Raw genomic sequence first — 17381 nt, forward strand, 5'->3', positions numbered from 1 at the left:
TGTCAACTGCCTAATTGCTTCATGTCTGGGCTGAAGTTGGTAAATTTGGCTGATTAAACCTGCATGATGAACTGTGTCCTTTTTCGCAAAAATGTCCAACATTTGCCTGTGAGATTTCTTGCATTACCCGTCATGTTTTAACTGGGACATTGTGTGCCTCATGTGTCAAGTTGTTGTGAGGGAATTCTTGCTCATTTAACATGTTTTTCTGGAGGAATTCTTACATCACGTAACAAGTTTTACTGAGGGAATTCTTGTATCATTTAACATGTTTTTCTGGAGGAATTCTTGCTCATTTAACAAGTTTTACTGAGGGAATTCTTGTATCATTTAACATGTTTTTCTGGAGGAAGTCTTGCATCATTTAACATGTTTTACTGAGGGAATTCTTGTATCATTTAACATGTTTTACTGAGGGAATTCTTGCATCATTTAACATGTTTTACTGAGGGAAGTCTTGCATCATTTAACATGTTTTACTGAGGGAATTCTTGTATTGGGCAGGCTGTCTTCCACTACAGCACTTTCATCACATTTAATGTTTTAAGGGAGGAATTCTTGCATCATTTGACATGTTTTACTGGGGGAAGTCTTGCATCATTGACATGTTTTATTGGAGGAAGTCTTGAATCATGTGACATGTTTTTCTGGAGGAAGTCTTGCCTCATTTGACATGTTTTACTGAGGATATAATTTAATGTGACATGTTATGTGACATGTTTGGTGGCAATTCATGGATCAATTTACATATATGGCCTTAGTTGGATCAAGTTACTTTCTTTGTAGAAGAAATACTTTCATCATAAAATGTATACACCATCACTAAAGCTTTCCCCAAATTCACTGAGGAATAAGTGGCATCACTAAACATTCATTTAAACCTTTCCATCCGGGAAGTGCCAAACACAAAAACAAAAGGTCTGACACAGAAATGCAACATGGCAAGGCAAACCAGGACTCCAGCCTATAACCCACACCTGTCCTCCATCAGAGGATTCGGCCTATCAGTGGTAACATTTTGAAATCATCAGGCCAGGAAAGAGAATCTGTTATAATGACTTCCTGGCCCCAGAAGGTCAGCAGCGGTCAAGGAAAACCTGGCCAGGTGCTATCTATCTATGTATATACATAGCCTACAGCCGGAGATGATGGACACAGATACCGGTCAGGTGGGCCACGCTGGTCTGTTCCACAAACAAAACTATCAAAAACATTCCATGCAGGTCTATAATAATTCTTCGGATCCAAACGATTCCATGTTTTTCTGTAATTATTTGACTAATTTAGATTTCTTTTCAGGCCCTGAAAACAAACAATTCCTTGCAAGTCTATAATAATTGGACAAGTCAAGACTTTGGTTCAGGTTCATATTTAGCCCTGTGGTCATACCATCTCTTGCTCTCAAGACAAGGGCTGGGACAATTGTTCTATTGAGTATCCACCACTTTTCGTGATCACAAGTTTGAGCCAAAAGGACATGTTCTATCGAGTATCCACCACTTTTCATGATCACAAGTTTGAGCCAAAAGGACATGTTCTATCGAGTATCCACCACTTTTCGTGATCACAAGTTTGAGCCAAAAGGACATGTTCTATCCAGTATCCACCACTCCTCGTGATCAGAAGATTTAGCCAAAAGGACATGTTCTATCCAGAAGCAACCACTCTTTGTCATCACAAGATTGAGCTGAAAAAACATTTTCCCCAAGAATCCCACAACACTTCGTCATCACAAGATAGAGCAAAAATGATAATTTGCTACCAAGAATCACACCCAGCTCAACATCAGCTTTCTGCCACACCAACAGTCCGACTTAGCAGCATGCATAACAAGAACGTACAGAGCACCAGTGCAAATTCATGCTACATTGCTACATGCTACGACTGACGATGGAGACTGGACAATAATAATATATTCCTGGGCTCGATCGTAGCGCCACCAGTGGTTATTACAAGTTATGTCCCTTCTATGCCTCTCCTATGGACCAATCAGATTCCACCTCTCGTATCACTAGCATTTGCTTCAAACAAAATGGCGGCGCCCGGTCAAGACAATCTGATCGATAATCAAGATCTACATTGTGATAAATCGGGTCTTACATCGCCAAGTGCATCAAATCACGTGAGCACCTTGATAAAAAACATGAAAAGATTTAGAAAATATCTGTTGACGAGTTGGCAGTGCAGATACTTTGCAAATCCTGCAATCGACGGAAATCTAATTGATAGTTTACACACCGGATTTCGATTTTGTTGCGCAATTGTGATTGGACTATGCATTGACTTGTTAGTCTAGCCAAAATGTAACTCCATAATACCAGCCAAGTTTGGCAGGGGTGGAAACTGGACTTTTATAGTCAGTTAACTCACTTGCCTCAGGAAGATGAAGGTCCTGTGAACAGGGCACAAGCCATACATGAAAACTGCTTGCCCTAGGCACTGGAAGTCCTGCACGGAGCTAGGAGTGGTCACATACACTAGCTTCATAGGAGGAAATCACTCCACTAGAGTATGTCCTTAGAAACATATGTTCTTACCCCAGCCTGATAATGTCATGTTTTATCCCACACAACAAACAAGACTGAGCTTGTCACTTGTACTTGTGTGATGTAATTATCCTCATTCTTCAAAGATTCTTCAATGATGATGACTGATCACCCACTGCCTTCCAACTCAATACAGATCTAACAAGGCTAACCTTACCTTTGTCTCTGCTTCCAAAGACAGCAACACAGACTTGATGGATCTAAAACTTTCTCTAACACTTTAAACCTTTAATACACAGTCTGGGACTATCTTAGCCCCGTACCAAGTGTCAGAGTGAGTCACTGCTTCGACTGCTATCTACCCTTCCCCCTCCCTTCCCCCCTCCCCTCACCACTACCCCCCTTACACCCCTACTCAAGCAATATCTATCTCCCTTCTCATATCCTACAGCATTGATATGTAAAGTCTTGAGGGGTCATCTCAAAACACCTCACTTGCATATTGTGAATAAAATTTCAAAAAGGTCTAAACAATTCAGAATTTTTAAAAGCATAATTTTATTATTTCAGAGTGAGTGTGTTGGGTTAAATGATGCTTTAAACAGTATTCCAGATATATCACTGTGTGTCAGCTCAGTGTTGAAGGAAAGCCCGAAGTGATGCAGGTCAATTCATAGACATTTAGCACTTCCGTGAAACCCACGAGCATGGTTATGATGCTGAAAAAACTAGCAATATAATCGGAGGAACCATTTATGGATATGGTTTGAAAATTGAATACAAATACACACTACATTGATCACATCAGATTGTCAATAATGGTTGTTGGTTGGTTTGTTGGTTAATGCCGCACTCAGCTATATGACGGCGGTCTGTAAATAATCAAGTCTGGACCAGACAATTCAGTGATTGATATCATGAGCATCGATCCACGCAATTGAGATCGATGACATGCATCAACCTCTAGCGCCTCTTGGGTTGCTGAAGACCTATTCAACCACGGATCTTCACGGGTCCAATAATGGTAATATCTTCCAGTACTGTTGAAAACCTTTACAAATGTATATACTCTCTGGGATTATTAATACAAAAATAAATGTTGAAATCACCTTTGGAAGGAAAACTCTTCAATTTATTAATAAGCTAAAAGAGTTCTCTAAAGAAAAAGCAGCAAGATTTTAATATACATATTTAAAATATAAGAAACAAAGATTGAATTATAAGAAACAAAATGAAATATTATTTATGAGATGCCCCCTGTTCAACTCCTGTAAGACTTTGTGCACACATCAGCACATAAACCCATCACCTCAATTTAACACCAGAGATAGATAAATTTTATCTACACTTCAGCTTAATAGTACCAGATATTAACAGGAGGGGACGAGGGCTAATAATACACTTGGGCCACTTCAGTGGAGGTGTACGAAGTACGCAGTCAAGAACCTATTTAGGTTATACTTGCTTACTAATTGTCAGTGACTAGATGACCTGCTTCTGAAAACTTGTTTCAAAACCTTCAACCGTTTCAATCCAGAGCAAGCCTTCATCAAGGGAGAAGGTTCCAAGGTAAGATGATGAGCTTATTTGAATTCATTATGTCAATTACGTAGAAAGGTTCTAAAATACGTCTCGAATATCTCCTTGAGTTCAATGAGTAAATTGGGTTAAACAACATTTTGAAAGTATTTCATGACCTTCAGCATGACAGTTGAAGATACAGCACCACACATATAATGAACTTGCCCTAAAATTTGGACACTGAGACCAAATAATTTCAAAAGCTGAAACACAAAATGTTTTGTTTTGTTTGTTGGTTTGTTGTTTAAAGCCGCACTCAGCAGTATTCCAGCGATATGACAGCGTTCTGTAAATAATCGAGTCTGGATCAGACAATCCAGTGATTGACATCATGCGCATCGATCCAATTGGGATACAATGACATACATCAACCAAGTCAGCGAGCCTGATCACCCGATCCCGTTAGTCGCCTCCTACAACAAGCATAGTCGCCTTTTACGGCAAGCATGAGTTGCTGAAGACCTGTTCTATCCCATCCTTACAATGTCATCGTATGTGTGAATTTGTAAAATTACGCTCAACATCCTTCAAATTAGCGATATATTTCTTAAACATTCAAGGAATTCAAAGCAGCAGAACAAGCACCTGCCATGATGTATGTACACATATTTAGACCTCAAGTTTTTCTGTGCCTGTGTTGAATTCTGCATGTCTACAAGATGGTCTGATAGATGTAGGTCACGGCTGAGCCTCATCTTGTGAATTTCACAGCAAGGACATATTCTTTAATTGTTGGCTTGTGGATATTTTTGGGTAAATTCTTGGTCAGTATGTAAAACAAAACCATTTAAGTCTTTTTGGGGGGTTCTGAATATATTGTCATGAGTACAGTATTCATCGTCTTGTCCATGCTGAAGTTTAACATATTGTATGCACAATTTGGTTTAAAATATGCAACTTTGCAGTCAGTGGTATAAAAGAAAATTTGCTCTTATTTATTTTCCACTTTGCATTTTTGTAGGGGCGGTAGATCAGAAAAAGAAAAATACCCTAACCTCAGTAATTGGGGTCATGCTTATCGAGATTACTCAAGATCCGAACAGCTGTGACCCAACATCAAGGAATAATTATACCATCCACTAAAATCACCTGTCAGGATGCAGAGGATGTAGGCTTCGTTACAGACAAAAACTAAGAATTTCTTTAAATCTGAAGCCCCGGGTTCATCTTGCCTTGCATCTTAAACTGCTTCCTAATACATATTAGAGTTTTGATGAACCCTTCAATTTCACAGCTGACTGCCTTTGAGCACCTACTGGTATTAGATTAAGATGTTTAGAATGAACTCAATAGAAATGTTAAGCTTCTGATAAAATCTTCCTAAAAATCATTCAACATTTTGAATGATTACAATCCTAACATACTGAAAGAGGGGCCCCTACACAGAAGGCCAGTTGTCTGAAGTGCGATTCACTGTGCAGAGTTGTGTCCCTCGGGCACGCCAGGAACCTATGATTGTGGGTTCGAATCCCAGTTCATCCCAATTATGTCTCTAAGTTTGTTAACACCTTAACCATGCTTGTTGGTTTCACCGTAGTGGTAAACGTCTAAGACCTGCACCACTTCAGGCTTTCCTCCCAAATTAAGCTAACATGCTGTGATATAACTGGACTTTTCAAAGCAGTGTTAAACAGCAAGCACTCACTAAAATACTTTAAACATAAACCTTGTTTTTATTAAGAGCTGAAATTTCTAACATTTTATGACCTCTTCCAAGCCAACTCAAAATTATATCAAAAATAGATATCCAAAAGAAGACAGTATTTTTATTAATAATTAATATTTTGCAGTTTGGTAACAAAATGTACAAACTTGTCTGATCATGTAATTTTATTCAGAAGTTCACTCAAACTAGCGAACATTTGAACCACTTTATCAGCATATGTGTCAATCAATTTCACATGCAACAAATGCCTATTGAATAACTAAATCACCAAGAGTTATCTCCCTTGAACAAAATACAGCACGCTGAACATATTTTAGCTTCACTTTTAACTTTTTCATGTTCAAATCAGAAACAATCGAAACCGACTTAAACTTGAAAATGTCAAGAACACTTGACTATCTTCAAACAATTATCAAATTATTCCAATCAAAACAGCCCAACTGATTATGATTGCGAAGTCATCACTTGATATGAGTCATATCCAACTGATTTCCTTGTATGACAATTACCACAAATATTGTTCAAACAAATTATTTCTGAAAACTGTCAATAACCCTCTTGAGGCCGCACTGGTGAAATACAACCTACACCAGGAAGCTAAGTGTTACTGTCAAACTGATAAAAGGCGAACCACTAGAAACTGATTTTTCAGTATTCTGAATTCAATTGACAAGGAAACATTCAAATGTCAACAAAAATATTTTAAATGTCAAAACTAGTACTGCCCAATCATGCAAACTATGAGAATATGTTTGATGTTGGACTGAAAACATACCACATCCTTGTCATGACCAGTGCAATGTGATTAACACACAGAGAGCAGCAGGATATCTGGGGTGTTCGATGGAGCGACCTGTGTCATCTTTATACACCCATCATGCACGACCTGTTCTCTTGAGTTCACTTTTCATTTTCTGAACAAAACGCAGACCTTTTTAATTTTAGTGTAGATTACAGAAATGAATCGATCTACTTGGATTCAGAGCCTGTTTGTGTTGAAAAAACAAACCTGATACTTCTCTGGCCACTTCTCGTTATATATTGTCATACTTCTCTAGCCACTTTTCCATTATATAATGTCATACCTCTCTAGCCTCTTCTCGTTATACATTGTCATACCTCTCTAGCCACTTCTCCATTATATATTGTCATACTTCTCTAGCCACGTCTGTTATATATTGTCATACTTCTCTAGCCACTTCTACATTATATATTGTCATACTTCTCTAGCCACGTCTGTTATATATTGTCATACTTCTCTAGCCTCTTCTACATTATATATTGTCATACTTCTCTAGCCACGTCTGTTATATATTGTCATACTTCTCTAGCCACTTCTACATTATATATTGTCATACTTCTCTAGCCACGTCTGTTATATATTGTCATACTTCACAAGCCACTTCTCCTTTATATATTGTCATACTTCTCTAGCCACGTCTGTTATATATTGTCATACTTCTCTAGCCACTTCTACATTATATATTGTCATACTTCTCTAGCCACGTCTGTTATATATTGTCATACATCTCTAGCCTCTTCTACATTATATATTGTCATACTTCTCTAGCCACGCCTGTTATATATTGTCATACTTCTCAAGCCACTTCTCCGTTATATATTGTCATACTTCGTTAGCCACTTTGCCGTTACATATTTTTAGTATCACTATCCTGTGTTACTATGATTACACTGTTACCTTGGAGATTAATATTGGAGTTAATCTGTATTAAAACCAAAATCAATATTTCAATTATCATAACTGTTGCCTCCGGTAAATCAGACACCTAACTCCCTAAAAAAAAATTTCTTTTCCAACGTGAATACCTCTACATACGTGTACAAACCAGTATATGCATCGCCATGAATGGAGCAAAACTGTACTCATTTGAACCGCCCTTATTTACAAAGTATCAAAGAAAAAACCAACACATGGTTAAGGCTACGCATTAGTAATTCACAATACAAGAAATGCAATGTGTGCCTCCATTACAATACCTATACAGGGTCGCTCAGCCGAACACATTTTCCAACCGCTACAACTTTTCCTCTAACTGCTGCAAACTGCAACAGGCAATAACCAGGAGGCCTCTTTTCAATTTGATTTTTGTAATTTTGTTGAATATTTAAACGTTATCAGCAATGAGATTCTCTTACGTTATGATACTGATATTTGAGATGACTGTATACAGAGAAAATATATGTGAATAACTTTGATATAAGGGACCTCATGGGTGAAAAACTACATTTTGACTTTTCATTATATTTTAAATTACAGTATCTTCAGAATACAAAAATACAATTCACAAGCTTCAATTCATATTTATTACAGAGATACTTGACACACAATCTTCACTAATGTCACGTCCAAGATTATTGCACTTATATAGCGACGTGCATGCACATGTGTGTGTGGCTGCTTGTACTAGTCCGGACTGATGCCGATTTATAGTGCTAGCCCACTGAGATACCATGTCGCAGTTTAACATGAATACCCCACTCAAACACAGTATACTGACTCCGAGCCGACCAGTCCTTGTTTTAGACCCTTAATGTCGAGCGCCAGACAGGGTAACAACAAGTACCATCTTTTAATGTCTTTTGGTATGATGCGGACAGGGATCCAACCCCGGACCTTCCGCTCTCCGGGCAGACGCTCTACCACTAGACCACGGAGGCGGTCTCTCTTCACTGAAGAAAGTTGACGTCACATCACAAATGTATCCTCGCACCGTCAGGCCCCTTTTGTCCTCGTGGGTCACATATGTTGAGAAGGACATCGAGAAGATGATTAAATCATCACAGAGAGTATAATATGCACTCGTGTGTTATATGCACCCTTAATTATGGGCAATTAGATTCTGGGAAAAATATATCCGTTGTACATAAACATTTCAGGCTGTCAGCATAAACCACGAAATTTATCTTTCAGCTCTGTTTTTTTCACCAAAATAATATTCCAATAAGAACCCCCTATTTCTAATTTTGAGACCGCCCGAAGCTTATTACGTTGAATACGGTATATCACTATTATCAATGACAGCTTAAAGTGGGACACCTGTGAAGACCTGGGTAAGAATTGGTCTTCAGCAACCCATGCTTGACATACAAGGCGTCTAACAGGATCGGCTGGTTAGGCTAGCTGATTTTTTGATGCATGTCATCGTATACCAATCGCGCAGATCAGTGCTCATGATGTCAATCACTGTATTATCTGGTCCAGACTCAATTTTTTACAGACCGCTGTCATGTTGTTGGGGTATTTCAAAATTACCCCTCACAGAATGATCAGGGGGACTAACATAGCTATGATCATGTATGAGAATCGTGTTCGTGATCTGAGTTAAAGCTATATAGAAAGTGAAAACTGCCTTAGAGTCGTGACTCGATCAGTGAAATCAACACCTTCTTTGAGTTATAAACAAGACAAAATATTGATTATTCACTGGCCACTGAAACAAATATACCGTTATGAGTCTATAATAGTTGGCAAGTCGAGATTAATGCAGTTTCTGAATATGAAGAGTCTCTTATCTGCTTTAAGATAATTAAACAACTTTTTTTTCTGTCAAATATTTTCTTTTCAGAGAACAGCTGTTAGTCAGTGGCCAGAGGTTGAAGTATAGTAGGTGTGCATCATTAAAGAAATTTTTATTTAAATTTTTAAATATATTGTTTATTTGTGATACAGGATATTTATCATCCAAAAAAACCTCTCGCAAGATAACCTCAAACAACCATTAAAAATGTGGGGTTTTCCACATCTCAAATCAAGCTATTGCTCTAATAACCACAAATTGTCTGTGATGTCATGAATGGATGACGTCAGTTTCAAATATATTCAATTCAATTCGGTTTATTTCGTAAGTGGCATCGCTTGATAGATATAGATAGCTAGACGTTTGATTAATTTACAATCAGTTGTAGACAAATATATGTGACAAAGCGTTGATGACGTCACATTGATACAGACTGCTCCGCAAACAGAGAAAATAGAATACTTGGCAACAACTAGCCAATCGGCACGAAGCATGTATGCTAATGCACAGTAAGTGAGTGAGTGAGTGAGTTGGGTTTAACGCCGCTTTTAACAGTATTCCAGTTATATCACGGCGTGTCAGCTTAATGTGGGAGGAAAGCCCGAAGTGATGCAGGTCTCAGACGTTTACCACTTCGGTGAAACCCACGAGCACGGGTATGGTGCTGACAAACCTAGAAACATAATCGGGGCGAACCGGGATTGGAACCCACAATCATAGGTTTCTGGCGTGCCCAAGGGACGCAACTCTGCACAGCGAATCGCGGCGCCTTAGACGACTGGGCCACCCGTGCCCCTAATGCACAGTAAGAATTGCTGAGGATAAATTCACCTGCATTGTATCACAAACATATCCATATCAAAACGTATCTGAAGTGTCATTAGTAGCTGTTAAAGCTTCCATCAACCTTCGCCTAAAAACAGAATACTGATTAAGTTGAAGGAATGTTTTTGGAGTAACAAAAACGTCTTCCAACATGATCATAACAGTGATTTGTTTGTTTGTTTAACGCCACACTCAGCTATATTCCAGCTAAATGATGGCAGTCTGTAAATAACTGAGTCTGGACCCGACAATCCAGTGATTGATATCATGAGCATAGATCCATGCAATTAGGATACAATGACATGAATCAACCAAGTCAGCGAGTCTGACCACCCGATCCCGTTAGTTGCCTCTTACGACAAGCATGGGTTGCTGAAGACCTCTTCTAACCCGAGTTCATTATAACAATGATATCAGCCATAACACAATACAATATGAGTAAATAAACAATACCTCTGAAATAAAAAGACTTGACAAAAACATTTTTCAGAAAATGCCATTGAGTAGGATCATTTCGACATCAGGTGTTCACCACATCAAATGCCATACAATTCTAACTGGCGAAATATTTACATTTCATAAACGTAGAAACTGAAGGTTCGTTTTCCTGAACATATAGGTTGTCTGGAATGATTTTGAATAATCAGGTGTGTGAATGCGTCAAAGGGAACAGACAGTCATCAAGCCTTGTTTGACCTTTTCCCAGAGATGAATTTCTGAAATGGGAATTTGTTGTTATTTGTAGTCTTGTAGGTCTGTGTTTGTCATGAAGTGACTAAGGATAGTGTTGTGACGTCTGTAGTTGTAGTTGTATGGGTGATATTGTAGTGATGGTATTAAAGTGATGTTGCAGCGATGGTATTTTAGTGATGTTGTGGTGATGTTGTGATTTTACTTAAGTCCCGTGGTATAGTGAAATGTTGTTGTGATGGTGTTGTAATGGTGATGTGATGTTATTTAAGAGAAGTCGAATGATATTGATGTTGTGATGAAGATGGTTGGGGAAGAACAGAAACTACCTGTCACTTGTCAAAACCTCCAGGTGTTCGGAAGTCTCACATCGACCTATGTCAGCAAGTAACATTTTCACATTCGCACCAACAGGCCGTCACCATGGCAACGAGATCAATAAACACCCCAACAGGCATGAGAGGAACAATGAGAGAATCCTTCCCTCCATTCAAGAAACATCTACCTTTAACGAAGGTGTCACGCCTCAACGATTCCACACTTAATGACTCACCTGCGAAGCCTCCATCAGTGCTGTCGTGGGTCGTTACTGTTGTAGCCGATCTGGTATCACATTATGACACTGACATCACATCTCAGTGCTGACTTGGACCAGGGCATGACGATGTATTTTTAGCTGATCGTGGGAAGTGATTCCTCATCCGTACCAGCTATTCACGGTGGCATCTATGTAGAGAGTAGTCCATCAGCCGACACCATTGTGTGCAGTCACTCAACCTGCAAGTACCACAAAGTACGGATGTAATGACTGCCAGCTTCCGTTATCAATAAAGCTGAACTCTTGATGGTCACACGTGTGACAGTCACACGAACTGTGAATCACATGTGACTAACAAGGAAAGGAAACACCTCTGTGGCAGCCAGCATGTTCTGGTCAACACAAATTTTAAACAACAAAATTTTCAATACCTTTTCTATACTTGAAATAAGCCTGAAAGTCAAGAGGTGCTTTCATTAACTCTTTTTGAAGACTAGTCCAGGGCAGAAGTTTTTAGCTAGTCCAGCTTGAATGAGACCAAAATTTTCTGTCAAGTTTTATACAGTTCTAGTTTGTAGCAGAATTCAAACATTAAGAACTGGTTCAGAATATTATTCCTGAAATGCTACTAGTCAATGAGGACGACCATGACTGGATTTTTACTATTCCTCAGTAGAATGTAGTAGCCCCCCTCCCCACCACTTTCTCAGTAAAGTACAGATTCTCGTACTTTTTGGGGTTGAGTCCCTTCCGGGATTCGAACCCGCACTTGCCAGAGTGAGGCACCTAATCGCCAGCACACAAAGTCAGCGATCTAACCCCCTAGGTGCCTCACTCTGGCAAGTGCGGGTTCGAATCCCGGAAGGGACTCAACCCAAAAAAGTACGAGAATCTATACTTTACTGAGAAAGTGCTATCCCAAATATACCATTTGTTACATTTGATCACTTTCTAAATGGCATTGTGTATTCATAACAAAATCAAGGTTGACGTTACTGATGAAATACTGTTAACATGATTATCATGATGAGACACTATCTTGGTGTCACAGAGACACCTCCATAAAGAAAAAGGAAATATACCCACCCTAATCAGGAGCCCCCAACACACAACCTTTTTCTGTTTTTTCTCAAGTTGCACTATAGTTTCATCCCCATCCCTGTTATATACCCCCAATAAAACCAGCTACTATTTAGAGCACCTGGCATCTCTGACACTCCTAAATTCATCCCCGTGATCATAAACACTCAAGGTGCACTAGCAACTTCCTTTGCATAAATACTTCCCCAAGTGTATAAAACAGTAATTATTTCCCCATGTGATTTGATTGAGTAAACTTTATTCACAGCTTGTGATTTTCCACTCAACCCTAAATACATAGTGCATCTGCACACATATGTTCAAATTTCTACACTAAACATCAGTCTGCTAAATCAATACATCAACACCTGCTACAATGTATCTGAAATAGGATATCATGAAAACAGATGTTTGAAACATCATAACCTGCTAATTTTTCCAACTTATCACAAAATAATATGTTAACATGTATATTTCATTGGAAGCCAAATATGCATCATTGGGGTTTGAACACGACTGTCCAATAACACACACACTGTTATGCACTGGATCATCCCCAAATGCAATTTTAACATTTAAAATGTAATAAATGATCAATAGTGTTTTCAGGGGGGGGAGGGGTTGTCATTTTAATATATCTATCGATAGAACCAACAGTGTACATGGTGAAGCACAGCATTGACCTTAGCTTGATTTACCTTAAGTGATAATGTACTGCCATCAACCCATGAGTGAGTGAGTGAGTTTGATTTTACGCCCCTTTTAGCAATATTCCAGCAATATCACGGCGGGGAACACCAGAAATGGGCTTCACCATCATCATCAACCCATGAACAATCCTCGATGATACAACATATAATATCTCTATTTAATTATCCGTTATATACCCTGGTCCCATTCCACACCAAATCTTACTTCCGGAAGAGGCATTACTATCTAATCCCCCTTAAGATCCGGGGCAGAATAGGTCTTCAGCAACCCATGCTTGCCGTAAATGGCGACTTTGCTTGTCATAAGAGGCGACTAACGGGATCGGATGGTCAGGCTCGCTGACTTAGTTGATGCATGTCATCGATCCAAATTGCGTAGATCGATGCTCATGTTGTCAATCACTGGATTGTCTGGTCCAGACTCGATTATTTACAGACTGCCGTCATATAGCTGGAATATTGCTGAGTGTGGCGTTAAACATCAAACAAACATGGTGAAGCACAGCATTGAGATTAGCTTGATTCATGATTTAACTTACGTGATAACGTACGGCCCCCGACCAAGGACAATCCTGGATGATACAACATATCATATGTCTATTTAATTATCCGTTATATACCCTGGTCCCATTCCACACCAAATCTTACTTCCGGAAGAGGCATTACTATCTAATCACTCCTGACCTATCAAAAAGTCTCTTCTGAACACAAGTTTGGAATAGATCCACATTCAAAATCACGGACTTGTACAAAAGGGACCTCGAAATATTTAATCAGTTGAATCAGATGACTGTCTTACAGAAACATCTAGCTGGAAATGATGTTTCCTGAGCATAACGCGATCTAAGCTTACCAAGTTGATTTGGCGTCATTTCCTTATCAACTCTATTTTGAAATTCAAACTCTAACAAAAGAAAACACCCACAAAAATAAAATATTCCTTCAGTGGTTTTCTACCACAGAGTGCAATAAACAACAACATAATGGGGCGGCTTTTATTGTTTACATTCGGATCAGGCCAAATAAGTCTGTTTTCAAGATACTGAAATCTGATATGCTGGTCTGAATGAGTGAGTGAGTGAGTATGGTTTTACGCCGCTTTTAGCAATATTCCAGCAATATCACGGCGGGGGACACCACAAATGGGCTTCACACATTGTACCCATGACGGGATTCGAACCCGGGTCTTCGGCGTGACGAGCGAACGCTTTAACCACTAGGCTACCCGACCGCCCCTTGGTCTGAATGAAGCCTCTACACTGATGGGCTGATTAGCAGGTTCCCATGATGCGACCTTGTATGGAGATCTGTTAGGAATTAATTTTTATTGACACTATTCCAAAACGTGTCATCTCCCTAATGTTAAAGGTGATAGTCCAGAGGATATATCACTTCTCATGTCTGAATTTTACAAGTCTCGGACAGGCAGATTTTTGTAAGGATATTAAAGGCTTCAATTCACACTAACACAACCAGCAGGCTATGTGCCCAATTTTCAAGTAATAGACTATTGCGTATTTACTGATCAGTCATGGTGACCATTTGTTAAGGTGGATTTTCGAAGGGGTCAATTTCCTGTTGGAATTTAATCACAGAACCAAGATTTTTTTAACAAATTTATGTGCCTTTTGTTATCAAAGAGGTGCAAAACTCACCTTAAAGAAGATTTAAAAAGTTGAACATATTCATGGTAAATTTATTTACCGTATTTGACATAATAAGAGACATTGTGTACATTTATCAATCGGAAGGGGTGCTAAGTGGGATTGTTCACTAGCCAATATATTAGCAAATATCGGCGTGGGTGCTTTTTATGTCTAATATGGTATTTCATTTTGGAAAAAATAACAGTTATCTTGACTCTGACAGAAAAAATGTTCAAAAATCTTACATAAAGTGCTCTTTACTATTACTTCTGAACATTCTTGTCACCTCTCCACCTCTCAAGGCCCTGACCTTCCAAAACATCACAGCTTTGTTCACGAAGACTGTTTTTTAACCAATAACGCCACATATCGTATTACTGTCCTCTAAGATTGAGCAGTAGATCCGTATCATGAGAAGCACTGACACCTTGAACCATGAACATGTGAAAACTCCCTAGAGCTGGGGGAATGTCTCCTGCACACATAGTGCTGGTCTTAAAGTTCAACATCTATGCCCTCACATGAACAACACTTAAATACCTGAAATATGAATCACAAATTGTTGATCTATTATGGTGCTTATGTAAATGTTGACACAGCAAGGGTGAACCACACATACTGAGGGTGCTCACAGTGGGCATCAGTAGTTTACTGTGTTTATGGATGTCACGTTTGTCCCCGGGGACTTTTGGCTCCAGATAAGCAAAATAAATCACCATAAAAACAATCATGATAATTATAGGTGAAGTGAGGGTTTAGCAAGTGAGTGAGTTTGGTTTTACGCCGCTTTTAGCAATATTCCAGCAATATCACGGCGGGGGACACTAGAAATGGGCTTCACACATTGTACCCATGTCGGGATTCGAACCCAGGTCTTCGGCGTGACGAGCGAACTCTTTAACCACTAGGCTACCCGACCACCCCGAAGTGAGGGTTTAACATCGCGTTCAAGACTGTAGCACTTATATAACGACGTGTATGTCTGCGTGCCTGCCTGTGTGCATGCGTTTACTAGTCAAGACTAATGCTGACTGAGAAACCCTGTATGTCTATAAGCAGAGTTGTTTCCCTTAGCCATACAAGGATCTGCTGGTGGTTAGAACCCACGGTTCCCCCTGCTTATGATCCTAAAACTGTCTGCACTATATACATGCGCTTCAGTTTCATTAAATGAGTGAGTTTATGTTTTGAACTGTACCAGTATTTCAGTAAAACCACAGAGTGTTGAATGTGGGATGAAAGCCCAAGGTGATGCAGCTCTTCAATGTTTCCCCCTTCAAGGACTTCATCTGGACAATCACCTGTGAAGATCCGGTCTTCAGCAACCCATACTTGTCATAAGAGGCGACTAACGGGATCGGGTGGTCAGTCTCGCAGACTTGGTCCATGCATGTCATCATTTCCAAATTGCGTGGATGCTTATTATGTCTATCACTGGATTGTCTGGTTCAGACTCGATTATTACAGACTGCCATCATTTAGCTGGAATATTGCTTCAAACAACAAACAAACATCGGGACAAATCTGGTTCCTCTAAACTAGTAAACGTCTATGACCTGTGAACTTCAGATTGTCCTCCTGCCTCAAGTTGACGTGCTGTGACTAATACAGTTAAAACCCACTCACTCATTCACTCTACTCAATATGAAATTAAACTTTTATGAAATGTCAAAATGGGAGCTTATGCAGGGATAGATCAGCTAATAAGCCACCACACAGATCAATATTCACCTTCAATTTCACTCTTGTTGCAACTCGTGTCACAGCCGGCCAACGCTGCAACAATATTATCACGCACATCCAGGGCTAATTCTAGGGGGCCCTTGTGTTTGCAGCCCCTAAATCAAAGAAAGGCCCACATTTTCAAAGACAATGGGTCATTTTAACATTGTGCTGTATGGGCAATTGTCGTGTGCCTCTGGAATATTTGACATTTTCAAATAAGGACCATGTCAGAAAATTCCTAGAGTGAACCCTGCACATAATAGTTCAGCCCCACAGTATCAACAAACCCCCTCATCAAATTTATCTATCCCTTAACCATCACTGCAATAACTTATCTATTGTTCAAAATGTTCATATTTATCTGTTACACATCTAAAAAACAGCTATATTAGGAAGCGACACCTGGGATCCCCCTCGTCACCCTCCTCAATGAAATGAACATGACATTCCCCAATAAAGGAGCCATTCTACCTAATGACATCACACCTGTCAATCAATGCATGGTTGCCATAGAAACCTCAGAAGCAGAATGACTGACATTATTTGAACATTAGGTCATCCAGTGTACAATTTACTACACGATGCATGCCACAAATGCATCACAATACTCACAGCATACAATGAGGTGTTTATACGAATTCAACAGAGAATACATACGACTGTTTAAGCCGCATAGTTTAACTGACAATAGCTGCAACATCTTCAATGTTGACCATCCATGTCACAAACCAAATATCAAAGTATCTTTAAAAGTGTTTGTTTGTTTGTTGTTTAACGCCGCACTCAGCAATATTCCAGCTATATGACGGCGGTCTGTAAACAACCGAGTCTGAACCAGACAATCCAGTGATTGAGATCACAAGCATCGATCCATGCAATTGGGATACGATGACAT

At 39.4% G+C, this 17381-nt stretch overlaps 1 protein-coding gene across 7 annotated transcripts in view; it reads right to left on the reverse strand.

Moving 5' to 3' along the window:
* LOC124121198 overlaps positions 1–17381 on the reverse strand; it is a 129217-nt gene that overhangs the window by 97348 nt on the left and 14488 nt on the right. For 6 of the 7 annotated variants that reach the window (XM_046484189.2, XM_046484188.2, XM_046484190.2 and 3 more), the window contains exon 2: positions 11341–11564. In XM_046484189.2, the coding sequence (XP_046340145.1) occupies positions 11341–11355 (15 nt within the window). In that variant the 5' untranslated portion in view covers positions 11356–11564. Of the gene's footprint in view, positions 1–2703; positions 2816–11340; positions 11565–17381 lie in introns of those variants that run through there. The other variant, XM_046484194.2, reaches the window with a different exon arrangement.

This window comes from Haliotis rufescens, unplaced genomic scaffold (genome assembly GCF_023055435.1).
Source record: "Haliotis rufescens isolate VD_foot unplaced genomic scaffold, xgHalRufe1.0.p SCAF_10, whole genome shotgun sequence".
Taxonomy (NCBI): Eukaryota; Metazoa; Mollusca; class Gastropoda; order Lepetellida; family Haliotidae; genus Haliotis; species Haliotis rufescens.